Below are 26877 nucleotides of genomic sequence, written 5' to 3'. Positions count from 1 at the left end.
TATTAGCTAATACAGGATCCCTGAGAAGCAGTTATGAGACAGGATTTGCATAAAATGTATGAGGGGAAATGCCTGAGACAGAGCACGGGGAGGTGACGGGCTAACAGAATAGGTGTGACCCTCATGAAGGAAGGAGGAAAGGAAGGTTGTGTGGGTGGAAGCATGGACTGCAGAACATTTCCGAGGAAATTCAGGAAGGCTGTTGAGGAATTCTCGAGCCAAGAGCACTCCTCAGAGCAGGCCTTGCCTTTGCGTCGCAGGGATACTAGTGACAGGGGGACAGCCTGTGAGCAGCCGGCGTGGCTTCTGTCTGAATGCTGTGAGGGATTTCAGAGTGACACAGCCCGGGCCCTGGGCCAACCAGCTGTTTGAGATCTGAGGGATGTATTCTAAGGACCGAGTAAGGACATTCTACACACTTGTCAGAATTAGTGCTGGGGGTTCGGGGCTGAGAAATACTGGGTATGGAGTTTTTCTGTGAGGTGACAAAATATTCTAAAATTAGCTGTGGTGATGGTTGCACATATCCCTGAAGTGAACTAAAAACATTCAGTTGTGCAATTTAAATGGGTCAAGTGGATGGTATTGTGAATTCTCTCTCAATAAGGCTGCTTTAAAAACTCTGTGAGAGCTTACCCCCCAAGAGCCATTGCTCAAGGGCAGGGAAGGGGGTGCGGGGATAGTTCGGGGACATCTGCCAGGAAGCAGTTCTGGGGCAGCTCCGACTCTCCTCAGGCAGCTCCAGGGACGCCCCTCAGGGTGTGGTTGGGCCTGTGCAGTGGTTCTTACTGAGCCAACGGACAGACTTGAAGGCGGTGTGAAGGGTGTGAAGGCGAGGCCTCCGTGGCAGCAGGGACAAACACTCTGAGGTCTGGCCTCAGGCCCCAAACTCTGTCCACAGGCACCTCATGTCTCCTTCCAGGCAAGTGACTGGGAGTTAGGCTCCTAGATCCCATTTCTGACTTCACATGTGACCCCAGGACAGGGCCTTCCTGGGCTTGCAACCAATTTTTCTCCCTGATCCTTGTCTGGGGAACACCCAGCCCCAGGGCCTTGGTGGGAGGTGATGGACACCGGACCTTCCTGCCACAGCCTGGACCAGGCAGGGGCCTCACACCAGACAGCTCAAAATCCCCCAGAGATCTATCATCTTGCGCAAACGTGGTTCACTGTTAAAGTGAAACGCCCTTGGGAAGGTGAATGGGTTTGAGCTAGCAGTCACTTGAAGGAAAAAAGGTTCTCATTTCCCAAAGATTGTCCTGTTGCCATGGCAGCGAGTAACCACCAGAAGGGTTTTAAACCATTGAATGGATGACAGCTCATCTCTGTTTTACTGAACAAGGACAGTTTGCCTCCGTGACCACACTTCTGTGAGCCAGCCAATCAGCAACGGCCACACTGCGTCACCAGCAGAGCCCTACACTCTGCCTCTTCTTTGTCCATCACTGACCTTCCCCCTCCCAGCACCTCAGAGAAGATCCTTGCTCCCCTCAAAGAGATCGCACCTTACAGGCACTGCACTGCTCTGCTTAAGGAAGTACTAGATTCAGCTTTTTGTTTCACACATTAAGAAGTGGTCTCTTCTATAAACATGTGTTCTGAAATATCCCCTTCCTGGGAGTAATGGAGTAATTTATCCTCACTTCTAGGGCCATTGCTCCAGTGTCCTTGGTGAATTAGAAAAAAGCCAACTCTTAGACAAGGGCCAACAAGGACTGGGTTTCCAATCCCTCAGCTGGGAAATGAAGCAGTCCACAACTCGCACAACTGCGTACAGCAACCCTGTTCACCCCTCATAACTGGTCAGCCAGTGAGTGCTGCCCATTCTCCCTCCTAAATACCTTTTCTAATTGGTCACCTCCTCTCAGCCCACTGCCACAGCCTTGGTGTCAGGCCCCTTGGTTCTTGCCTGCGCTAGAGCGCTAGTCTCTAACTGGCTCCTGTGGCTCCAGTCTGGCCTGACTCTAGAGCAAACATCTCATGCTCCTGCTGGCCCCTGTGCCTTTGCAGTTGCTGTTCCCCTGGCTTGGCCTGTGTGTCCACCGTCACCTTTCTGATCAACTCCTCCTCGTCCTGCGCGATTCAGCTCCAACATCACTGCAACAGACTGTGTATGTCCCTCCTCCCCAAATTCATATGTTTAAACCCGAACCCCCAATGTATGGTATTGCAAGGTGGGTCCTATTGGAGAGAGGTGATTAGGTCATGAGGATAGAGCCCTCATGACTGGGATTGGTGCCTTATAAAGGAGACAACACACACACACACACACACACACACACACACACACACACACACATGAGACACCACAGAACTCCCTAGCACCTTCGGCTGTGTGAGGACACAACAAGAAGAGACAGTGGTCTATGAATCAGGAAGTGACCCTTACTTGATGCTGAATCTGCCTGCCCCTTGATTTTTTAAAAATATTTATTTATTTTTGAGGGGAATGGAGAGGGAGAGAGAGAAAAAAAGAGGGAATCCCAAGCAGACTCTACACTGTCAGCATGGAACCCAATGCAGAGCTCAAACCCTTGAACAGTGAGATAGATCATCACCCAAGCCAAAAGAGGGAGTCTGAGGCTTAACTGACTGAGCCACCCAAGCGCCCCTCCCTGCACCAGGATCTTGGGCATCCTAGACTCCAGAACTGTGAAAAACAAATTTCTATTGTTTATAAGCAGCTCAAACAGACCCAGACAGTCACCTTACCTGAAAGTTGTCCCTGACTCTCCCCCTAGGCCTGACCACACCCGGCCATGCTTGGGGCTCCCACAGCTCCCGGGTGCACAGGGGTGACTGCACTGATCATCACCACCAGGCACCTTTGCTGCCACTCCAACTGGCCTGTAAGCACTGGACCTTTCATCTCTCTGTGACCAGATGGTCGCAAAGGACAGGCCCTAGGAATAAAGTAAGTTACAATTCCAACTCCATCACTTAATGTTGTTGGGAACGTAAGCCAGTTACTTGATTTTTCCTAGCTTTGGTTTCCCCTTTTGTAAAACGTGGATAACCATTCTTGGCATCTTCCAGGAATAGGAGGCCAGGATGGAGGCATCATGAGTCTGGTTTTCAGTTGAGATAGAGAGAGAAGATAGTGGTTATATCCACAAAGTCCAGAATGGGGTGTAATTACCTCCAGGACTGGGCTTCATGACAATCCTAGACGTGGATTCTTTAACAATAAAGAAAGTGATAATACAGTTTTCAAAACACGATAGCACCTAATGCACAGTGTCAGTGTGAGGTCTCGGCAGAATCGTGCAAGTAAAATGCTGGGCATAGTGCCCAACTCTGTAAGGACTAGTAAATAGTAGTTATTGCTATTATTACAATGAAGAGTTCGACACAGAGACATTCATTAAGTGTCCATTTCCTCTCCCCGTCTCCACTGCAATGCCCAATACACTCAGTGGTAATGTGTACCAGCTGAATAAATGGAAGACCAGTATCCCTAAGGTACAAGCCCCTTAAAGTGTTCTCCCAGATTGTAATTTTCAAAAACTCCCTATTAAAATCCAGATTCTTCATCCAGACCCTCAGTGCCCTTCAGGATCTGCTCCAAATGTACTCTGTCAGTTTCCCTTTTGGAAAGTCACTTCCTAATTGAAGATATCCCTCTGACGGCCATCCGAGGTGAGGGTGTCTTCTTGGCCCCCCAAAGCTTTACTTGAACCTCTCTGTGTCTCTAGCTGAGCTCTGATTATGTCATGTATTCGTCTGGCGAATAGATGTACTGCACACCTCCTATGGGGCACACACTGAGGTAGGCTCTGATGACACAAGAGTGGACCAGATGTGGTCCCTGTCCTCAGGAGGCCCACGGTCAAGGAAGAGGCAGAGAAGCAAAATATAGTCCTACATACATGTACTGCCTAAGTGAGGGCAAAATGCAGTTCTATGACTTGAGCTTCAGTGAGCATGAAAGTTTCAAGGTCCTGGAGAGAACCAGGTACAACATCCTCAATTGACAAAGGAGGAGACTGAACGCTTGTCTTTGTGCTTGTGTCTGCACCACTAAGCTGTAAGTTTCTTAAGAGCAGAACACAAGTTTTCTAGCATCTTTATGTACCTCCATGTGCTTGTTTAGTACAGTGTCTTGCATATAATTACTGCTCAAGAAATAATTTGTGGGCATGTAACTGAGTTAAATTGTTTCGAACCAGGGGCACCTGGGTGGCTCAGTCAGTTAAGTGTCTCACTCTTGTCTTCGGCTCAAGTCATGATCTCAAGGGTCCCTGAGTTCGAGCCCTGCATCTGGCTCTGAGCTGACAGTGCAGAGCCTGGTGAGATTCTCTGTCTCCTCCATCTGTCCCTCCCCCACTCATTCCCTCTCTCCCTCTCTCTCTCTAAAATAAATACATTTAAAAAAAACTGTTTAGACCCAGTCTTCCCAACACCTAGCTGAGCTCCAGAGGCTGCTCAATGCTTACTCCCTGTAAGTTCTTCACTTCTACCTTAGCAATGGAACGCCCACTGGGGCAGAGGGGCTGCAATGTTCCCCACTAAAAGGCTCCATTTCTCAGCCCCTCTGCAGTTAAGTTTGGCCAAATTACTAAATTCTGGCCAAGCAGGTGTGAGCAGAACTGGCTTAAGGGGAGCTGACTTGGCTGAGAGTGCCCCTCTTGGCTCTTCCTCGCTTTCATCTTACTCAGTCTGGGCCTGGATTGTAAATGTGATGGTTGGAGCTCATGCAGCCCATCTCTGGAGTATGAGGTGACACGGAGGATGGAAGTCACACGCCACGGAGGGTGAAGCAGAAAGAGAAAGGAAGCCCAGGACCCTGAAGATTCTGTGGAGCCACAATATTAGCCTGGATTTGCCCATCTACCTCCTGATTTGCTGAAGGTGGAGAATTAATCCTGTGTGTTTAATTAAGCCACTCTCTTGGGGTCTCTGTCACAGCAGCTGTGCATAATTCATTCCTGATACAGAGGCCCTGACATGAATGGGGAGTTGGAAGGAGTAAGTGGGGGAAATGCCTAATTCTGGAGTAAGAATGTATTTGGGGGCATTGGGATGCCAGGTTAGAGTGCCAATCACATGGTCTCTGCTCACCCCTATTCCCTTCTGCCTATCATGGACTCCCACTGTCAGGTGGCAAACAAGGGTGGAGTCTACCTTGGGGGCAGACATCCCTTTGCATAAGAGCACGTCTGTCATACCCCAATTTCAGTCCTTTTCAGAATCTGGGGTCCTCCTTTGCACACCAAGCCATCTGCTCATCCCCCCCTAGACTTAGTCTAGGAAGCAAGCTCTTCTTCTTCTTAAAAGCTCTTCTTTGGCCAAATGGAATGTTAATGCCCCGGAAGCGGAGGGACCCGCAGCCTTCCGTCACAGTAATGCCCCAGGCATGGGGCTAAGCTTTCTGCATGTAGTATCTCAACTCAGCCTCAGAACAGCAGCCCCATTTTCAGGTGAGGAGACTGTGGCTCAGAAAGTTCAGTCACCTGCCCCTGGTCACACCTGGGACGTGGCTCCAAACATAGGCTTGCCTAAGGCCAAAGTCTGGGCTTTGACTCTGCTCCAGCAGTTAGGACAGTCCACCGGTGCAGTTGTAAGCCCACTGCCTTGCTCACGATCGGCTGCCCAGGGTGACAAAACCTTCTTCCTCCCCCAGAACTTGAGCCCCAAGTTAAACCCCCAAATTATCCATCTGCTTCCTCTTTGTTTGGGGCAAGAAGCTAAGCCTCAACTTCCCTTTCCTCCTGCCCAGTGTCATAACAGATAACAGCCTGATTGACCTAAAAATGGCTTTCCTGTTGGCCTTGGGCTGAGCGCTTTGGGGGTAGCAGCCCTGTCCCTCCACGTGAGCTTCACAGACAATTTTGAGAGCAGTGGTTACAGAGGAAGCCCCTCAGCTAAGGGTTGGATCTCTTGGCTTCTGCCCATAGACCAACTGTATGATGTTGAGGGTGTCGCTGAACCCGTTGGAATCACATTTCCCCATCTGTGAAATGAGGACACAGCTCTGTCCTCCCCAGTTACGTAATAGGTTAGAAGGTACTTAGGAACTCAAGAAGAGCTTTTCAGATAACAATAGTGAGTTCACATTTATTGCCTTCTCATTAAGTGCTGGGCAGTGTGCTGATAAGCAGTATACATATATTATCTTACTTAGTGATCATAAACTATGGGTTGGCATTTTATAGCTGAGGGAAACTGAGGCTCAGAGAGTAAGGTGACTTGCTCAAGGTCAGACAGTAAGTGGTAGTACTTGGATCCTAACCCAGAGCATCTAACCACAGGACTCATTCCAGAAATGTGAGTGGTCCTTATTAGCCATAAATTGTATGGATTATCATGGAGAAGGCTAATTAATTTGTCTGGGTGGAAGACAATGCTGGAATTCATGGAGAGCAAAGTTAGTCCTTCATCAGAAAGGTGAACAATGGTTGTACAAAATGTGAGAAAGTATGCTCAGGCCATCTGGATGCCTTGTGTCCCTTCTCCTGACACCATCTTCTGGAGGAGGCCCTGAGCAGATGCTTCTGGAGGGAGGCCCAGCCCACTCCAGACAGGTCATTCGACCAGAGGCCATACCCAGTTATAATTTAGTAGACTCAGAGGTGCCTGGGTGGCTCAGTCAGTTAAGTGTCTGACTTCGGCTCAGGTCATGATCTTGCAATCTGTGAGTTTGGGCTTTGTGCTGACAGCTCAGGGTCTGGAGCCTGCTTTGGATTCTCCCTCTCTGCTCCTCCCCTACTCACGCTCTGTCTGTCAAAAAATAAATAGCAGACTCAGTTTTGAGGCCAGCAGGTGTCTGCTGCCTGGGAAAAGGATGGGAAGGCTGCCACTCACCTGGCCCCTTCATCTCCCCATCCAAATCCCAGGCTGCTCAGCCAGTGGTGCTGCTTCTCTCCAGGGTTTCAGTTTTAACTGGCTATTTGCAGAGCCCCCTCTGGTGGCAAAGGTGCACCACTACACCCTTCGCAAGGTACCACTATTTTTGGAGTTGTACGTCATTTTGACACACACACACACACTCTTATATGGAATCCTCGGGGTAGCCCAATGGGTTCAGTATTATTATCACCACTTTACAGAATATGACACGGACACTCAGAGAGGTTAAATCCCTTCTCAGTGTCATGCGGTAAAGACAGACCAGACTTTAACCAACACTTTCTGTGTCTTTTCTCAGTGACTATCTCCACATCTAGACCTCCTGTCTACACTGTCTACAACAGTTTTCAAACTCAGTTCCCTTTTCCTCCTCAGGCCACCACTTCCCTTTGTGCAGCCATCTGGCCCAGATCTCAGCCTGTGTCCCAGGAGTGGCCTCTGTGCACAGGTGATGGGTTACGTTCCGTGACTGGAGGTACAGGCCCTGGGTCAGCACGGAGTTCTTTTCTCTGCAGTGACACTTCCTCAGTCTTTGTGCTCTCTTCACTCTGCATTCCAGGAGAACTTTCTGTTTTTTAGTAAATCAGTCAAGAGTAACATATATACAGAAGAGCGCACAAATTATAAGTGCACAGCTAATGAATCACGACACAGTGAAGACATCCATGTAAACTCCCTTCTGATAAAAAAATCAGAATATTACCAAACCCCGTGTACTCAGTTACCCCCACCATGTAACTGTTATCTCGGCCTCTAATACTGTAGATTAGCAAAGCCTGGTTTTGAACTTCTTAGTGGGATCATGCAAAATGTTCCTGTGTGTGTCTGGAGTCTTTCTTTCAATTTAGACCATACATGCTGTTGCATGTAGCAGGAGTTTGCTGGTTTTCATTACTATATACAGTTGAATACTATATTATTTCATGATACCAATGTAGCACAATTTATCTATACACTCTGCTGTTGATGTACATGATGTCATTTCCAGAATTTGGCTATTATGAACATTACCAAATACATGTCTTTTATGCATATAAGGATATAGCTCTGTAGAGTATATGCCCAGAAGTGAATGGCCGGATTACAGAGAAGGCATGCACTCAGTTTTACTAGATACCGCCACCCAAAAGTGGGCGTATCAGTTGATACCCCTCCAACTGCATACGTGGCCAGTGGCTCCCCATCCTGACCAAAGCTTAGTATTGCTAATCTTTCTAACTTCAGCCATTCTGGTAGGTGCATAGTAGCATTTCACTGTGGTTTTAATTTGCATTTCTCTGTTGGTTAATGAGATTGAGCATCTGTCATTAGCATCCATATGTAAATTGGCCATTTGAATATTCACTTTTGTGAAGTGCCTGTTCCTGTCTATTGCCCATTCTTATTGGATTGTCTGCCTTTTTCTTAGATTTGTAGGATTTCTTTATATATTCTGCCATACTTTGTTAGTTTTAGGTACTGCAAATATCTTCTTTCACTCTGGCTTGCCTCTTAGTGCTCCTTGTGGTGTCTTTTTGTGAGCAGAATTGCTTATATCTAGTGTACTCTAGTTTGTCAGTCTTTTCCTTTATGGTTACTTCTGTGTCTCATCAAATAAGCTGCCATGCTATGGAAACTTGTGCAGGTCACTTGACCTTTTCTGAATTTGGCAAAAAAAGAGTTGGCTCAGATATTCCATGAAAACTGGCTTACAGGGGCGCCTGGGTGGCTCAGTCGGTTAAGCCTCTGACTTCGGCTCAGGTCAGATCTCACGTTCGTGGGTTCGAGCCCTGCGTCAGGCTCTGTGCTGACAGCTAGCTCAGAGCCTGGAGCCTGCTTCCGGTTCTGTGTCTCCTTCTCTCTCTGTCCCTCCCCCTCTCATGCTCTGTCTCTCTCTGTATCAAAAATAAATAAAACATTAAAAATTATTAAAAAAAAGAAAACTGTCTTACAGATATTTTGAATTTTACACATCAGTAAACTTTTCTTTTTTTTTTAGAGAGGGTGCAAGTGAGAGAGGGGCAGAGAGAGAAAAATCCCAGGAGGGGCAGAGATTGAGAGAGAGAGAGAGAGAGAGAGAGAGAGAGAGAGAGAGGCAGAGCTCACCAGAAGTGGAGCATGAGCTCACCCAAATCGGGGTGTGTGCTTACCTGATGTGGGGCTCGAAATCAGGAACCATGATATCATGACCTGAGCTGAGGCCAGATGCTTAACAATTGAGCTACCCAGGCACTCCGTAAACTTGTTTTTTAAAGGAGAAGATCTGACAAAAGTTTGCCAACTCTTTATGTTGGCAAATAATAGTGTTTGTGGGAAAAACACCCTTCCATTTTGCCTCACTATTGCTTTGTAAGAGAAAGGGCATTTGAACGTCAGCATCACTAGACTGTACTTGTTTTACTGCAGAGCAGTAAAAGTATTGACCCTGACTGGCATGTGACCTGTGACTGTGACCTGTACGACCCCTCAGGTGCCTGCTTCTAGCACCAATATTTCAGTTTCATGAATTTCATCCTGGCCTTCCCTTTACTCTCCATTTCTAGCTCCTTGATTCTTGGACCAAAGCTCAAATTTTGGTACTCCTTAACTCCCTCAGATATGTATGTTTTGAGCTTTGTGTTTCTATCTGTGGAGTCAAAGACCATCTCAGTTTGGCCAAGTAAAGACTAATTACTGTTATTGGTATTTACATTTATCCTTGAAGCCATGCCCAGCGTGGAGCCCAATGTGGGGCTTGAACTCATTACCCTGAGATCATGACCTCAGCTGAGGGGCACCTGGGTGGCTCAGTTGGTTAAGCATCAGACTCTTGATTTTAGTTCAGGTCATGATCTTGCGGTTTCTGAGATTGGGCTACTCCACAGTGATCAACAGGGATCCTGCTTGGAATTCTGTCTCTGTCTCTGTCTCTGTCTCTCTGCCCCTCCCCCCTTCTCAAAATAAAATAAACATTAGAAAAAGAAAAGACCTAAGTCCCTATTGAACTTGTGCCCATTTTAGTCTGTCCTCTTTCCTCCACAACACACACATTCGTTCATTCAACAGTGGGTTGTTGAGTGCCTACGCTATTGCCAGGCACTCTTCTAGGTCCTGGGAGAGAAAGTGACGAAGGCAAACTTTTTATCTTCGTGGAATTTATATGGTAGATTTATGTTTTTCACAAACTCTATACAGATCAGTTGCAACCAGTTGTGAGAACCATTTTGCAAAAGGATATTTAAGAACAAAGGGTGTCTGGGGTAGCTGGGTGAGTCAGTTGGTTGGGCATCCAACTTTGCCTCAGGTCATGATCTCACAGGTTGGGGGTTTGAGCCCCATGTCACGCCCTGTGCTACAGCTCAGAGCCTGGAGCCCGCTTTGGATTCTGTGTCTCCCTCTCTCTCTGCTCCTCCCCAACTCTACTCTGTCTCTCTCTCAAAAATAAATAAACATTAAAAAAAGAAAAAAGGAACAAAGGGTGTCTGAGTCTATTCAGGCTCCTATACCAAAATAACATATGCTTGGTAATTTATAAGCAACAGAATTTTTATTTCTTACAGTTCTGGAGGCTGGAAGTCCAAGATGAGGGTGCCAGCATGGTTGGGTGAGGGCTCATTTCTCGGTTCACAGGCAGCTCCTTCTTGCCATGTCTTCACATGATGGAAGGGACTAAGGGTCTCTCTTGAATCTTTTTTATAAGACACCAATTCTAGAGGTGCCTGGGCCTCCTACCCTGTGTTAAGCATGGAGCCTGCTTGGGATTCTCTCTCTTTCTCTGCCCCTCTCCCACTTGTGTGCACACGCACTCTCTCTCTCTCTAAATAAATAAATAAACTTAAAAAAAAATAAGACACCAGTTGCATTTAAGAGGGTTTCACTATCATGACTTAAATATTTCCCGAAGGCCACACCCCTGACATCAAGGTCTTTGGGAGATGGGATTTCAACAGATGGAGTTTGCAGGGATACAAACATTCAGACCAAAAAAGGTGGCGGGGGGGGGGGGGGCGGATTCACACTGTACCAGGTGAAAGAAGCTGTATGCAAAAATTTTGTCAACTTCTGGGGCGCCTGGGTGGCTCAGCTGGTTGGGCCTCCGACTTCGGCTCAGGTCAGATCCCACGTTCGTGGGTTCGAGCCCCGCGTCAGGCTCTGTGCTGACAGCTAGCTCAGAGCTTCGAGCCTGCTTCTGGTTCTGTGTCTCCTTCTCTCTCTGCCCCTCCCCTTCTCATGCTCTGTCTCTCTCTGTATCAAAAATAAATAAAACATTAAAAAAATTTTTTTTTAAATTTTGTCAACTTCTGGTTCATTTGGAAGATTGACTTTTTGAAGTGTCTTTGTCAGTGGGAGCTAAAAATTGTTTGTAAAATGAATGTCTTAAAGCCTAATCAGAAAAAACTCAGCAGGGAGGCACCAGCCTGGCTCAGTTGGTAGTGTGCAACCCTTTTTTTTTTTTTTAAGTTTTAAAAATGTTTTTTATTTATTTTTGAGAGACAGAGAGAGACAGCGCGAGCAGGGTTGGGTCAGAGAGAGAGGGAGACACAGAATCCCAAGCAGGCTCCAGGCTCTGAGCTAGCTGTCAGCACAGAGCTGGATGCATGGCTGGAACCCACCAACCGTGAGATCATGACCTGAGCTGAAGCCGGACGCTCAACCAACTGAGCCACCCAGGTGCCCCTAGAGTGTGTAACTCTTAATCTCAGGGTCCTGAGTCTAAGCCCCATGTTGGGTGTGAGTCTACTTTAAGAAAACAACAACAAAATAACCTCACCAGGATCCAGTTGTAGTTTGACAAAATCAGGTTTGTTGATTTGAAGTAGGGGAACAAATTCCGGAGGAATCTTTAAATCCTGCACCCCAAGACAAGGGAGGAAAGTATCTTTTTAAGGTCTGGGTTTCAAATAAAAGATTTTGGGGAGGGTCGCAGGGGCGTGGAAATCAACCCAGGATTGGTTGCCGGTTCTGACCTGGGATTAGAAGAGACTAAGGAGAGGGGACTGAGTGCTGCCAGGAGGGAAGGTGGTTTAGCAACTGGGGATCCCAGTACTAAATACGTAATTGGATTTCGAGCATCACCGGCTGCTTTATTTTTTGTCGTTTGGGGACAAAAGATTTTCACTCTTCCAGGTTTGGCCAGGTTTTGACTCTTTCAAATAAATTTGTTTCCACGCCTTACTTTTGAAATTAGATGTTTAAAAAACTTATATAAACACGTTTGTTTTTTAACCTACAAAAGAATTCTAGTTCTATAAGGCCCACTCCAGAGGCTGAGAACGTGACCCTGGAGTAGAAGCCCCGGGGACTCCTAGCTACCAACCCTCTCCGAGTGGTTCAGGGATTCTGAGCCCCCAGGCACCGTAAAACCGGATGTTGACTGTCTCGCCATAGTAACAGACACAACCCCGGAAGTTACCTCAGAGAAAGAGGAAGTGAAGCAGTCCGCGGGTCCACGTGGGTCCTGCGCGTGTTTCCCGGGCCCTGGTAGCCGGTGTTTGAGCTCGGTCCCGGCTTAGAAGACATGGGTCGCTCGGGGAAGTTGCCTTCCGGTGTCTCGGCCAAGTTGAAACGCTGGAAGAAAGGCCATAGTAGCGACAGCAACCCTGCCATCTGCCGCCACCGCCAGGCCGCCCGCAGCCGCTTCTTCAGTCGGCCCTCAGGTAGGGTGTCCAGACCCCGGCGCGCTGGCGGCGGCGTTTTAACGGGCCTGGGCCTCATGGCCTCTCAGGAGGCTCCGGGGTCCAGGTTTTGAACCTTTCTTCTAGAACGTCGGATGCGTAGCCTGCAGTAAAGGCCCACCCTCCCTATTAGATGCGAAAACTGAGTCTTTAGTAGGGAAATGGCTGGCCCAGGGTACCGCGGGTTTCAGAGTTGGGATTCGGCTATAGTTAACTTTGGGTGGCTCTTTACAAAGGGCTTCCACCTGCATTTACTTCCCAAGCCCATGCGTGTTGCCCCCAACGCCCGCCCCGGTCGACTCCCATCGGCATAAGACACGGAAGCAAAAACTTACCTGCAGGGTTCCGTCTCTGGGTTTGCTGAGTTCTAGGCGTTTGGGGGGCTGAAAAGGCAGGCCATGTTCAGAATCAGCCTCTCGAATTGGGTGCCTGGACTCTGCTAGTTTTTGTCGTATGAGTGGCTCCTGGCCAAAAGGACGTTCGGCTAGAGGTGGGGGCCTCACCGGTGCCCCCTATTTTCAGGAAAAAGCGACCTGACAGTTGATGCGGTGAAGTTGCATAATGAGCTGCAGTCAGGGTCCCTGCGGCTGGGCAAAAGCGACGCCCCCGAGACGGCCATGGAAGAAGAGGTGGCCCCGGCGCCTACGGAGAAGTCCTCTGCCACCTTCCTGAGCGGCCTCTCCGACTGCACAAATGTCACCTTCAGCAAAGTGCAACGCTTCTGGGAGTCCAACTCGGCTGCCCACAAGGAGGTCAGGAGGAGGGTGGGGAGGAGGAGTCAGACTCTATTTCTTCCAGGGCTGGCTGCCTGCTGCCGGTGACAGCTGGTATTGTGGGATGATGTGTCATCTCTCCTACCCTGTGTGGTTCCCTACTCGCTAGCTCACCTAGGGCAGGCTCCACTTTCTGCTTTCTTCTAACAACTCCCCTACTTAAGTGTACAGTCCTTCAGAGTAGAAATATTTTCCAAATGTTTATCTTGTCAGCTAACACAGGACATTTTACATGGAATGGTTTCAAGAAACATTTGTTGGGGTGCCTGGGTGGCTCAGTCGGTTAAGCTCCAGCTTCCGCTCAGGTCATGATCTCATGGTTCGTGGGCTCGAGCCCCGCATCAGGCTCTGTGCTGACACCTAGCTCAGAGCCTGAAACCTGCTTCAGATTCTGTGTCTCCCTCTCTCTCTGACCCTCGCCTCTCTCTCGCAAAAATAAATAAAACATTAAAAAAATTAAAAAAAGGAAACATTTGTTGAGTAAATTAACACTGAATAACAATGGAGAGAAAATGTTTTCTCTAATGAGAACTACGTTTTATTTGTATTTTTTAGTTGATACTTTTAAGTTATACATATTTATGTTCATTATTTAAGTTGAAAGATGTCAAAACTATAAGTGATACCAAAGTGAAGAGAGTAGGGGCGCCTGGGTGGCTCAGGCGGTTGAGCATCCGACCTCCGCTCAGGTCACGATCTCACGGTTCATGGGTTCGAGCCCCACATCGGGCTCTGTGCTGACACCTAGCTCAGAGCCTGGAGCCTGCTTCAGATTCTGTGTCTCCCTCTCTCTCTGATCCTCCCCTGCTCACACTGTCTCTCTCTGTCTCTCAAAAATAAGTTAAAAAAATTTTTTTTAATTTACCTTTAAAAGAAAAACAAAGTGAAGAGAGTAGAATAAAAAGTGAAAGTGGGGCATCTGGGTGGCTCAGTGGGTTGAGTGTCTGTCTTCAGCTCAGGTCATGGTCTCACAGTTCGTGGGTTCGAGCCCCGTGTCGGGCTCTGTGCTGACAGCTAGCTCAGAGCCTGGAGCCTGTCTTCAGGCTCTGTATCTCCCTCTCTTTTTGCCCCTCCCCTACTCATGATGTGTCTCTCTGTCTCACAAAAATAAATAAATTTTTTAAAAACTTTTTTTAATTTTACAAAATTAAAAAAAAAGAAAAAGTAAAAGTTGTTCTCCCTACTTAACTCGTTTTTGGTAGTTACTGTTGATGGGTCTTCATGTATCTACCTGGCCTGCACTGTGCAACAACATGTTTGTAAAGTTTTTAGTAGCCATGGTAAAAGAAAGTAAAAAGAAGAAAATGAAATTAATCTTTATATATATATAAAGTATTATCATTTCAATATATAACCAATATAAAATGAAATGATTAGGGCTACCTGGGTGGCTCAGTAGGTTAAGCATCTGACTCGATTTTGGCTTGGGTCGTCATGATCTTGTAATTTGAGCCTACCATCAAACCTCCCCCTCCCCTCCCTTTCTCCCTCCCCTTCCCCTCCTTCAGCCGCTCCACTACTCACACACATCTCTCTCAAAAATAAATAAGCATTAAAAAAAATAGAGATGATTTGCATTCTTTTTTTTTTAATGTTTTATTTATTTTTGATACAGAGAGAGACAGAGCATCAGAGGGGGAGGGGCAGAGAGAGAAGGAGACACAGAACTGGAAGCAGGCTCCAGGCTCCGAGCTAGCTGTCAGCACAGAGCCTGACGCGGGGCTCGAACCCATGAACATGAGATCTGACCTGAGCCGAAGTCGGAGGCTTAACCGACTGAGCCACCCAGGTGCCCCTGCATTCTTTTTATTGTATTAAGTCTTCAAAACCTAGAGTATTTGTTACCTTACATCTCCATTTGGATGCTAAATCTTCTTTGGAAGTACTTGATTTGGTCCTAAAATTTACAATCACAAAAGTAGGTTCCTATTTCCAAGTTCTAAATCTGTGTTTTCATAAAACTTACAATCGCAAAAGTAGATCCATGTATCTAAGTTGTTTTAAGTCTGTGTTTTCCAACAACTAAAATATTTATTTTGAAATTTAATTTATTAAAATATTTAAGATTAAAGATTCAGTTCTTCAGCCACACTAGCCATGTTTCAAGTGCTCTTGAAACCCTCTTGTGAACATTACTGTTCTAGACGTTTTTTGTGTGTTTTTCACTCACATTTTGTTAGGTTTACAGATCATATTTTATTTTTATTATTATTATTGAAGGTTTTATTTATTTTTGAGAGAGCGAGAGAGACAGAGAGAGCACAAGCCAGGGAGGTGCAAAGAAGAGCAGGAGATAGAGGATCAGAAGCAGGTTCCACACTGACAGCAGAGAGTCCGATGCGGGCTTGACCTCTCAAACCACAAGACCATGACATGAGCCAAAGTCAGATGCCCAACCAGCTGAGCCACCTGGGCGCCCCCCAGATTATGTGTTATATGCAGTGTTCTGCAGCTCTTCCCCCCACTGAACAACGTAGAGTTACTCCTCGTCCTTTTCGGTAGTCGTGTAGTATTTCAATCTGTCCTACTTAGCATGTAGTAATAGTGCTTTATCAGCCCTCTGTTGATGCTGTGGTATCGTTCGTTTGTTGCTGCAGTGAACACACTTGGACATAAATGTTTGCAGTTGCGTGCAGGTATTCCTGTAAGAGACAGTCCTAGAGGTGGAATTTTGGCAAACATGTCTGAGTCTGCCTATTGGCTAGGCCTCGTGGCGTGCACCCCTGGCTCCAAATGCAGTTCAGCTTGTCTATCTGTAGGCTTTGTCAGGAGAATACTTTGTGCAGGAACAAGGAAAAATGGCCAGTGCTGGGATGGGCTCAGATCTTAATAGATGTCATAGGTGCCTTCTCCCCACCCCCGTGCAGATCTGTGCTGTTCTGGCTGCTGTCACCGAGGTGATTCGCTCCCAGGGAGGGAAGGAGACAGAGACTGAGTACTTTGCTGCACTGGTGAGTGAGTGTGACATGGGAGCGGGTGTTCAGAACAGCAGGTGATCCCAGCTGTAGAGAGAAGAAGGGTGCTCCTGGCGGGGTGGAGCTGGGGCAGGACATCCTTGAATAGAGGAAGGTGATTCACAGGCTGGTTCAGTCAGAAGGGCATGTGACTCTTGATCTCCAGGTCATGAGTTCCAGCCCCACTTTGGACCAAGAGATTAACCAAACCAACCAACCAACCAAACAAACAAAACACACCAAAACTGCTGTCATTCTCAGGTGGCTTGATAAGGCTGATGCTATGTGCCACACTGTCATTCTAGAACAAGAATCTACCGCTCTGGTTGTTGTTGGTAAAGTGTGGCCAGGGGTGGGGCAGGGTTGGGGAGCCAAGACCCTTTTGTGGGGTTCACTAGGCTATCAAAATTATTCCCATACCAGTACTAGAACATGATTTGCCTTATCATCTCATTCTTTCATGAGTGTACTGTGGAGTTTTCCAGAAGTTACGGCATGTCTGATGGTATTATTTTTGACAGCAAATTGTGGTCATGCATGTTTGTATTTTAAAATGTTCTTAGTTTTAATTTTTAAAATATAAGTTTCAGTAATATAACCTATGTAAACAAAACTTCTTTAGGTGATTCTCCAAAAATGTTAAGCGTGTAAAAGTTTGAGAGCCACTGCTGGATCAGGAGTTGGCAAACTGCGGCCCATGGGGACAACCTGAACCATGGCCTGTGTCTGGACAGCCTTAGAGCTGAGAATGGTTTTTATATTTCTAAAGGTTGTTCAACAAACACAGAAGAATACACAGCAGAGACCATATCTCACCTGCAAAGCCCAAAATATTTATTATCTGGCCCTTTATAGACAAAGCCTTCCAACTCCTGCTTTAGAAAAATGAAATAAATTAGATAGCAATATATGGTTTCTATCATGTGCCAGGCATGTTGTGATTTACATGTATTAATTTGGTGAAACCCCACAATTTTTATCTCTCTTTTACAAGAGAGGACATTGAATAACAGAAAGGTTCTGTTGCTAGCCTAAACCACATACTGGCATGGCCGGGATTTGAACCTCTGAGGCCAGTGCTCTTGGTCATAACCATTCTGCTGGGCACATGGTGTCCCCAGCCCCGTTTGCCCAGGTTACACCTCTCCCATTTGCACCCTGTGGTCTGGCCTGCAGATGACGACAATGGAGGCAGTGGAGTCCCCCGAGTCTCTGGCGGCCGTTGCTTACCTGCTGAACCTTGTCCTGAAGCGGTGAGTCCTGGCCCTGGTCCGAACCCCAGGTCTGTTTCGGAGAAAGGGGTACAGGCAGGAGGAACAGGATCAGGGAATTGTTAAAAAGAACAAGAGGCTCAGTTGGTTAAGTGTCTGAGTCTTGGTTTCGGCTCAGGTTACGCTCTCATGGTTTGTGGGATCGAGCCCCACGTCGGGCTCTCCGCTAGGCATAGAGCCTACTTAAGAGTCTCTCTCCCTCTCTCTCTGTCCCTCTCTTGCTTGTGCACGTGCGCGCGCTCTCTCTCTCACTCACTTTCCGGAAAAAAAAAAAAAGAACAAGATCCTTAAGTATCAGGTGGCATTATGATGAGGCGCCCAGGGTGGCTCAGGATGTTGTGTACAGAGTGTGAGCGCTGGTGCCTAGGAAGGGGGTGGCCCTGCTGCAGTGAGTAGGGCCAGGGCATGGGCTGGGCTGCTGGCACCAGGATACCTGGAGGCCTGCAGTTAGGGGGGAGGTGGGGAGAGGATTGAGGCGAGCTAGTAAGGGCCACCTTGTGGGTAGCAGAGGACGGGTGGTGAAGAGGGTGAGGAGGCGCGGAGCTCCGTGCCGTGGCATGCACGCTGAACTGCTGTCAGGAAGGGCAGGCCCCTGTCCTGATTCCCGCTCACTTGCTGAGTAACTGGGCCAGCACTGCCTACTTCTGTCTAGCCTCCTCCCTCAGACCCGGGCTGGGGCTGCGCCAGCTGCTCTAGGAGGCCCCTTGGGGTTCTGAGCATGTCTCTTCTCTCCCCACAGCGTGCCCAGCCCCGTGCTCATTAAGAAGTTTTCTGATACCTCCAAAGCCTTCATGGACATCATGTCCGCTCAGGCCAGCAGCGGCTCCACGTCTGCCCTCCGATGGGTTAGTGTCTGGGTCTGCTTCCCCCCTGCCATCTTCCCGAGCCCCACAGATCACAGATTTGGCTGAAGCTTGGATCCTTCCTAGGTGGGGGATGGGGGGAGGATATAGGCACTGTGTAGACCTCAGATGGATCCCTGCACGATTTTCTGGAACTGGTGAAAACCTGGGCTCTTGTCCCACCTGGCTGAAGCCAATGAAGCTGAGAGACTCTGACTCTCTTCTCAAGGTCCTCTCCTGCCTGGCCACCCTTCTGCGGAAACAGGACTTAGAAGCCTGGAGCTACCCCGTGACCCTGCAGGTGTACCATGGGCTGCTGAGCTTCACCGTGCACACCAAGCCCAAGGTGAGGCTGCTTGGCCCCCAGAACATGGAGGAGGGGTACTCTAGGAAGTGCTCCGGGGATGTCTGTTGAAGTGGGCTTGGGGAGGTTGCCCTGGGGACTGGGCTCTTGCCCAGACAATCTATTTTATGCCTCTCACGCCTTACTTGCTTAGCTCTGGAGCGTGAGGGGCAGCTCTTCAGCCTATAGGAGGCATGGTTGCCGCCTGGCTCTCCTGAGTCTCCGCTGCCTCACTGGTCAGTACCAAGCTTAGCTGCAGGGGCAGGAAGCAGCAGAGTGGATATCCAACCTCCGTTGGATGCTGGATTCACTGCTTGTGTGTGACCTTGGGCAGCTCCTTACCCGTCCAAGCCTCGGGTTCCTAGCTGTAAAGTAGGGATAGTAATACCATCCTTGCTGCAAGGGTGCGTGGAGACTCCAGTGTCCCTCACAGGCCGGCACGGCTCCTGGCTTACAGCAGGCACACAGGAAATGGTGGTCAGCCACTCCCCTTCCTCCTGAAATGTAGGGCAGGGAGTACATAACGGAGGCAGCAGTCAGTGGACACTCAGTGTGCTCAGCACTCAGTCCCAGGGAGGCGCACACCTCTTTCTCTGTGCATGGTGGCCTTGCCCTCACCCTCCTCAGGCCTCTGCTGCAATGTCACTTCACTGGAGTGACACTTTCCTGACCGATATATAAAAACTAACAACCCTTGCTGTATTGTCTGCAAAGTACTTTTACCTGCTGGTATGTGTATGTTTGTTTTCTGCCTCCCAAGTACACTGTGAATTGTTTGTTCTGGTCACGGCTAGACCGCCAGCTCTGAGCACAGTGCCTGGCTTGGCGCACACCTTGTATTGCTGGGTGACCAGCTGAAGGAGCAAATCCCTACAGGAAAGGTGAGGACACTGAAGCTCAGAGATGAAGCATTTGGCTTGCTCAGGGCCGTTTGATGACTCAGGGAGAGCAGGGATTGGAACGAGGTTTGTCTCATTCCCCAGCTCAGGAGTCTGCACACAGGAAGGCCTGGGTACAGCATCGGCCACGTAGCAGGCATGCCACTGATGCTTGTCGGTTGGTTGTGACAAGCACTGAGGCTGCTGGTTGGATGCTGACCTGGCTCCAGCCCCAGCGCCCCTTTCCTTGCCCCTCAGATCCGGAAAGCTGCCCAGCATGGAGTGTGCTCGATCCTCAAGGGCAGTGAGTTCATGTTTGGTGAAAAAGCCCCTGCCCATCATCCTGCTGCCATTTCCACGGCCAAGTTCTGCATCCAGGAGATTGAGAAGTCCGGAGGTGGGAACCAGGTTGACGGCAGGGCGGATGGGGCTGAAGCCAGCCTGGGAGGACGGGGCTCCCTACAGAGAGTGGGCTGGAGGCTCAGCGCCCTCTTGTCTGCCAGGCTCCAAGGAGGCCACCACCACGCTGCACATGCTGACGCTGCTGAAGGACCTGCTGCCCTGCTTCCCAGAAGGCCTGGTGAAGAGCTGCAGTGAGACTCTACTCAGGGTCATGACCTTGAGCCACGTGGTGAGCTCAGCCCAGGAGCCAGAGGAGCATGTCTGGGTTGGGGGCTCAGCTTCAGACCCAGGCCCATGGTGCTGATGCTTGGGAACTTGCTGCCAGAGCAGGGCCTAGGGTCTCCCCATCCCAACTCTGCTCTTACCTCCAACCAAGAACACCGGCCATCCTGGTATTGGGTGGACCAGGTGCTCTTTAGGGTACAGGTCCCATTGGGAGCTGGCCTTGGGGATCAGGTCAGGGGAAGGGAGAGCCATGGCGGGGCAGGTAAGTTGCCAGCCCTCTCCCAGCTTGAGCTCTGTTTCAGTCACAATCGTGGTTCTTTTTTCTTTCTTTTGCTTGTTTACTCACAGATCTGTATAATGTCTTTAAAGACACAGACAATGATCCCCTGCATTTCTGTCGTGCTGGCAGAATTCTCTTAATTGTTATGTACCCTCTGGTAGTGTTTGTTTGCGTGCATGTTTTAAGTGTGCATCATACAAGTCGCATGATCATTGTTTAAAAGGAAAATCCCACACAGAACAACTTGCTGTGTATCCTTCCAGCCATTTTTTTGGATAAACCAACATAGATAAAAAAGTGAAGATACAGTTATAGTGTGCACACCACTTATAGTTTGCTTTTTTAGCCTATTATGTTAAAAATATTTTGTTCATGTTTCTCTGCCTTTGCTTATATCATTTCAGAATTTTCAGTGGCTGCCAAGCCTTCCTAAAGTGACAGCCCTCTGAGTGTGCGGGTGTGGGGGGCATGCTTGAGGTCAGGGCCCTGGGTCTCCCTCCAGCCAGCTTCTAGAGTAGGAGATTGAGGAGCCCAGGGCAGCTGTGGGCTCTGCGGTTCCCCACTAAGCATGCGTGTCTTCTCCAGTTAGTGACAGCCTGTGCCATGCAGGCCTTTCACAGCCTCTTCCACGCCAAGCCCAGCCTGGCCACCCTGTCAGCAGAGCTCAACGCCCAGATCATCACGGTGAGGCCTGGTGGGAAGGGGGAGGCCAGTGCTGTGGTGGGGGGAGGGGGGGACGTGTTACTTACCTACAGAGTGAGGTGGAGAGGGCTGGATGGGCTGCCCAGAGAGGAGGCCAGGAGGCCAGGAGGCAGGCATCCAGGAGACTGGCCGCCGGAGTCACATCAGTGTCCACAGAGCTGGGGGCCCTGAGCCTTCACTTACTTAGGAAACTGTTTCAGCATGGTGTCGTGGTATAACGTACACCTTGAGCAGAGGCTCTCAAATTTAGGGATCCCTGGATGGATTTGAGGAAGTGGGTCATAAACACCCCCCAAGTTTATTTGCAAAATGTGCGTGTGTGTGCCCGTGTGTACTTTTCCAGAGAAGGGCTCTGTGGCTTTTGTGAGAACTAAAAGGTTGTGTGACACAAGTTTAACTGAACTGCTTCTAGAGAGTTTGATCTCATAGGAGCAGAACTATAATGGCTTCATGGAGCAGGGAAAGGCAGGACCCGGGAAGTCCAAGGGGACTGTCAGTTCTAGGGCCATGTGTGTAGGCCTATCACTGGGACACGCTAGTGTGTGGGGATGGGAAGGGCTCATTGTCATTAGGCTGCTGCTGCCCCACTTGCTCAGTACCCTGCTTATTCCCTGTCCCACCTCTAGGCCTTATATGACTATGTTCCCAGCGAGAATGACTTACAGCCCCTGCTGGCCTGGCTTAAGGTCATGGAGAAAGCCCACATCAACCTGGTCAGGTAGGGGTACGGTGGAGGGGGGTCCTAGGGCCCAGAGCCAGGCTCCCTGCTCTGCAGTGCAGATGGGACGGATGTGAGCCAGGAGCTGGAGAGGGCTGGCAGCATCCCTTGTTGAGTGTACTGTAGACCAGCTACTGCAGTTAGGAGGCACGGGACAGGGCAGGAGGGTGTGGCCTGTGTCAGCCAGAGCCAGTGCTCTCCTCCCTGAACAGAACAGTTAGGAGCAAGCTCCGAGGAGCAACCGGGCAGGCTGAAAGCAACTCACTAGGACACTGGGGGTCCCTGAGTTCCATTCTGGTTCTTGTCAGCCCTTGATTCTTGTGTGGCTGCTTTCCTTCACAGACTGTCTCATGTCCACCATGTTATGCCTGTTCTCTTCTGCTGAGGGGTTCCCATCACCCGCTGTCAGGCACCGTGCTGTGGGCTTGGCATCGTTGCTTCTGGTCACTCATCACAGCCACCCTGGGAGGAAGGGCCTAGCCTATTCCATGAGGCTGACACAGAAGCACTGTGAGGGAGCTAGTCATGCCACTGTTGAGGAGCAAGGGCATGTCTCCAGCCCCGGTCCTCTTCTGCACCATCCACCTTTTACCTGGAGGTGCTGGAAAATAGTCCACTTCTTGGCATGAATCCTACCAGGAGACCTCCCACAGTTGTGCCACGATATACATCCCAGGCTGTTTGCTATAGGTAATGACAACCCTAGAAACCAAGAAACAACCTAATGTGCCCACTGAGGGGACTGTTCACTATACAGTGAGATACTGTGCAGCCGTTAGAAAGTACCAGAGTGGATATGTGCAGGTGGACATAGAAAGACCCCCAAGGGGCGCCTGGGTGGCTCAGTCGGTTAAGCGGCCAACTTGGCTAAGGTCTTGATCTCACGGTTGGAGAGTTCGAGCCCCACGTCGGGCTCTGTGCTGACAGCTTAGAGCTAGAACCGGCTTCAGATTCTGGGTCTCCCTTACTCTTTGCCCCTTCCTCATTCACTCTGTCTCTCTCCCTCAAAATAAAGACATTAAAAAAATATTTTTTTTTTAATAAAAAAGAAAGACCCCCAAGACATATTGAGAACAGGGTGGGTGATATGACTCTGTGCACTCTGGAGCAGGACTTACCAGGGTGTGAATCCTGACGCCTCCCTCTCACTAGCGAAGTGGCCTTGGGCAAGTTACTTGACTTTTCTGTGCTTTACTTTTCTTACTTATGAAATGGGGATGGTAATAGGACTTAATATCAGGGGTTGTGAAGATTAAGTGAATGAATATGTGTTACATGAGCACTTGACATGTGAAACACGGCAGGTAGCTGTTAGCACGCGTCACTACTTTGTATATGTATAACAACTGCGGGAAGAGTGTTGGAGAAAGCTAACCTTGATATTCCTCTGGGAAGTGCATCCGAAGTTCAGTCCCGGAGAAAGTTGTGATCTGGGAAGCGGGCTGTATATTTTATTCTCTGAAGACCTATTTGAATTTTTTCACATTTGAATGTGGCTACTTGAATGACAGCACTTTCTAAGAGTCTTATGCTCTACCGACTGAGCTAGCCGGGCGCCCTGACAGCACTTTCTAAAATTGCCCGCGTTGGGGTGCCTGGGTGGCTCAGTCGGTTAAGACTCCACCTTCGGCTCAGGTCAGATCTCACGTTCGTGGGTTCGAGCCCCGCGTCAGAATCTGTGCAGACAGCCAGCTCAGAGCCTGGAGCCTGCTTTCGGTTCTGTGTCTTCTGCTCTCTCTGCCCTTCCCCCTCTCATGCTCTCTCCCTGTATCAAAAATAAATAAAACATTAAAAAAAATTTTTTTTTAATTGCCTGCTAGAAGGACCCTGTAGAGCCCTGCAGATCAGTGACTGTCACTGGACTTGGGTATCTGGTTCCTGAGACCCAGGGCCAGGCTCCACAGAAGCCTTTTGTCTTGACAGACTACAGCGGGACCTGGGACTGGGCCACCTCCCTCGCTTTTTTGGAACTGCAACCACCTGCCTCCTCTCCCCACACTCACAGGTGGTGATGGCTGCCACTCAGAGCCTTCGGGTATGACAGCTCCAGCCTCAGGTTGAGTAGGGGAAGTGGGAGCACAGGGGGTCCTGCTGGCCGCCCTGTCTCCCCAGAGTCATGCTGGAGATCCAGCTGCGCCCCGGGAAGGAGGTTCTCTTGGGAGATGGGCCTAGAAGTGTCCAGAAGCGGTCACCTGGGAGGGCTCAGGTGCACTGAGGGCTGCTTTGGGCCAGACAGCTGCCGCGTTTTTTTGCAGGAGATCCTGAAGGAATGTGTCGCTCCCCACATGGCCAGCATTGGCTCTGTGACTTTTTCAGCCTCGGGCCCTGCGCAGTATGTCGCCAAGATGTTCAGGTGAGAAACTAGTGTCCGCGTTAGGAGGGAATAACATGTTCCTTGTAGAAAGTTCCATGTAATGACAGGTGTCCCACTTGTCACTTGCTGCGCACATGTGTGCAGTGCCAGAGCAGCCGCTGTGGATTCGAGCCCTGGCCACGTTCCAGGGCCTATGATACGATGCTCATGACCGTGGACTCTGGGCCAGTCATCCGGGGCAAGTTCCTCCGTGTCTAGGTACCTCAGGATCCTCATCAAAGCTTACTAATGGAGGTGTGGGTTAAATGAGGGAGTGTGTGGAAAGTTCTCAGAACTGTATCTGCGACATAGTTAAGCGCTTGGTGCATAAAAACTTCTACTGGTCCCTGTGGTCCTGGGAGATACGTGCTGACCCTTGGTTGACAGGTGGGCAAGCCGAGGTCACCCAACTACAAAGTGGCAGCCTGACAGCAGAGCCCACTCTTACTCACATCTGGTGCTGCCTTCCACACCTGCAAGAGGAGCCATTCAGAGATATGGCCACTGGCTGTCCTCGCCCTCCCTGTGGGCAGTCAGGAGCCTTGGAGCACCGTGCACCCTGCGGTGGTCCCAGGGAAGGGGCTAGGGGCCTGGTGTCCCCCCTAGGTTGGCCTGCTCAGCTCCAAGGTGTGGTGCTTTGGGTCCTGCTCCCTGTGAGGAAATAGGCCTGTTGCCTGTGGATACATCTGTGATGAGGTTTCGGGAAAACCCAGAAACAGAGCCACCCCCACATCTGGCTCACCCATTTCCCCCTACTAACCCCCTATTGGCCATTCTTTCCTAAAATCTCCTGGGCCCTAGACTGGGAGATAGAGCCAGCCTGGCGCAGCTCTCCGCTCTGCGCCCAGACCACCTGTGCCTACCCTGGCATCCCACCTCGGGTCAGCCTGGGAAAGCATGAGACAGTGACCAAGCATGGGCTTTGGAGGCCCAGTATGGCCACTAGCAGAGTGACCCTGGCAGCTTATTTCTACTCTCTGAACCTCATTTTCCGCATCAGAAGATGTAAGAACTAAGGTACCTCACAGAGTTTCTTTAAGCAATAGGATTACATAAATGAACCTCAGCACAGGGGCTCCTTCAGAAATGTTTGTTCTCCCCCTTGGTCTTTCCTGGAGCTCCACCCTTACTGGCCAGCTGATGGTCTGTTGCTCCCAGTGCCAGCCATGGACTTGTTGGTTGGGGCCCATGTGAGCACAGACTTGGCCCTGACTGCCTGCTCCCTTGGCAGGGCAGTGGAGGAAGGCCTGACATACAAATTCCATGCGGCATGGAGCTCCGTCTTGCAGCTGCTATGTGTCTTCTTCCAGGCGTGTGGGCGGCAGGCCCATCCTGTGATGAAGAAGGTGAGCTGGGGAGCTGCTGGGGCCAGGGCAGGAGGTGGCGATTGGGCTGTCGGTCCCGTGTCTAGTACCCCTGTACTTCACCCCACTCTACACCCCAGTGGCGCCCACAGCAGGTGCCAAGTACTGTGTCTCCAGGAAGGTGACTGAGCCAATCTGGGGGAAACAAGAAGAGGGGTAGGCCTTCCCCCAGGCCCCCTGCCAGGAGCTGCTCACCAGTCCTTTCTGAAGTGGGTGGCTTGAGTAGGGAACCAGTGGGACTCTCTCACCCCCACCCGCTTTTTGTTTTTAATTCTCTAAATTTTCTGTAACAAGGGATTATAGTGTTTTAAGCAGACTAAGGTCCCAGAGGTTACTGCAGCCCAGAGTAAACCACTTAAGGATCAGGGATTCCCCCAGGGACCCCCTCCACCTCTGAGAGAGGGTAGGGGCCTGAGGTCCCGGGCCCCTTATCAGCAGCTCTTGGCCTCATGGTGCCTGCACTGACTCCCACCATTGCTCACTGGAAGAAAGGAGCCACCCTGGGATGGCAGGGGCTTCCTCGAGAAACCTGGCTCCTAATAGATCAGGTTGACAAATGTGACTTCCTACAAGTGAAGCTCTGGGGGGCTTGAGGGCACAGCTCCGTCTTGAAGGGTAACTACCCCTCCCCCTCAGCATCTGCTGATTTGCTAATTGTCACATGTGAGTTTGTTTTTTTGCCTTTGTCTTTCCCATTTTTCTTTTTTTTCTTTAATTTTTTTTAATGTTTATTTTATTTTAGAGAGAGAGAGTGAGTGGGGTAAAGAGAGAGGGAGACAGAATCTGAAGCAGACTCCAGGCTCTGAGCTAACAGCACAGAGTCCGACATGGGGCTTGACCCCATGAATGATGAGATCATGACCTGAGCTGAAGTCCAATGCTTAACCAGCTGAGCCATGCAGGCGCTCCCCTACCTCGTAAAAAAATTTTTTTAATGTTTACCATTTTTCAAGATAAATTGGAAATCTACATTTGTATGTGAAATCTGATTTTTATGGGTGACTAAAAAATACAGATTTTTTTTTGAGAGAGAAAGAAAGAGCATGCACAAGGGCAGGAGAATGGCTGAGAGAATCCCAATCAGGCCCCAGACTGTCAGCGTAGAGCCCAAGGCAGAGTTCAGTCTCATGAACTGTAAGATCATGACCTGAGTCGAAACCAAGAGTCGCACTATTAACCAACTGAGCTATCAAGGCGCCCCAGATTTTTTTTTTTTTTAATTTTAGAGAGAGTGCCAGTGGGGGCGGGGGGAGAGAGAGAGAGAGAGAGAGAGTCTTAAGCAGACTCTGC

The 26877-nt window shown here is 49.4% G+C and overlaps 1 protein-coding gene and 1 long non-coding RNA gene across 5 annotated transcripts in view; one reads left to right on the top strand and one right to left on the bottom strand.

Annotated features, from left to right (window-relative positions):
* Positions 1–7179: 7179 nt before the first annotated feature.
* LOC115284800 lies at positions 7180–13222 on the bottom strand. 4 transcript variants are annotated; one of them, XR_003905345.1, is made up of 3 exons: positions 12818–13222; positions 12221–12375; positions 7180–7417 (listed from the first exon to the last, which is right to left on the bottom strand). It is a non-coding gene; the product is annotated as an uncharacterized LOC115284800 (long non-coding RNA). The 4 variants fall into 4 exon arrangements; XR_003905344.1 differs by having other exon boundaries at positions 7180–7397; XR_003905343.1 differs by lacking the exon at positions 7180–7417 and adding an exon at positions 11014–11052.
* Positions 12240–26877, top strand: part of LOC115284799 (RRP12-like protein) — a 30460-nt gene continuing 15822 nt past the window's right edge. Inside the window, exons 1-13 of the mRNA XM_029931282.1 lie at positions 12240–12464; positions 13005–13234; positions 16123–16206; positions 17386–17462; positions 18220–18325; positions 18552–18668; positions 19802–19940; positions 20047–20174; positions 21036–21134; positions 21779–21870; positions 23794–23905; positions 24126–24223; positions 25455–25569. Of these exons, the coding sequence (XP_029787142.1) occupies positions 12326–12464; positions 13005–13234; positions 16123–16206; positions 17386–17462; positions 18220–18325; positions 18552–18668; positions 19802–19940; positions 20047–20174; positions 21036–21134; positions 21779–21870; positions 23794–23905; positions 24126–24223; positions 25455–25569 (1536 nt within the window). The 5' untranslated portion in view covers positions 12240–12325. The remainder of the gene's footprint in view (positions 12465–13004; positions 13235–16122; positions 16207–17385; positions 17463–18219; positions 18326–18551; positions 18669–19801; positions 19941–20046; positions 20175–21035; positions 21135–21778; positions 21871–23793; positions 23906–24125; positions 24224–25454; positions 25570–26877) is intronic.

The sequence above is a fragment of the Suricata suricatta genome, unplaced genomic scaffold (genome assembly GCF_006229205.1).
Source record: "Suricata suricatta isolate VVHF042 unplaced genomic scaffold, meerkat_22Aug2017_6uvM2_HiC HiC_scaffold_21, whole genome shotgun sequence".
In the NCBI taxonomy this organism is placed as follows: Eukaryota; Metazoa; Chordata; class Mammalia; order Carnivora; family Herpestidae; genus Suricata; species Suricata suricatta.
The sequence above is the reverse complement of the archived record's forward strand: the minus strand, read 5'-3'. Positions and strand labels throughout refer to the sequence as shown.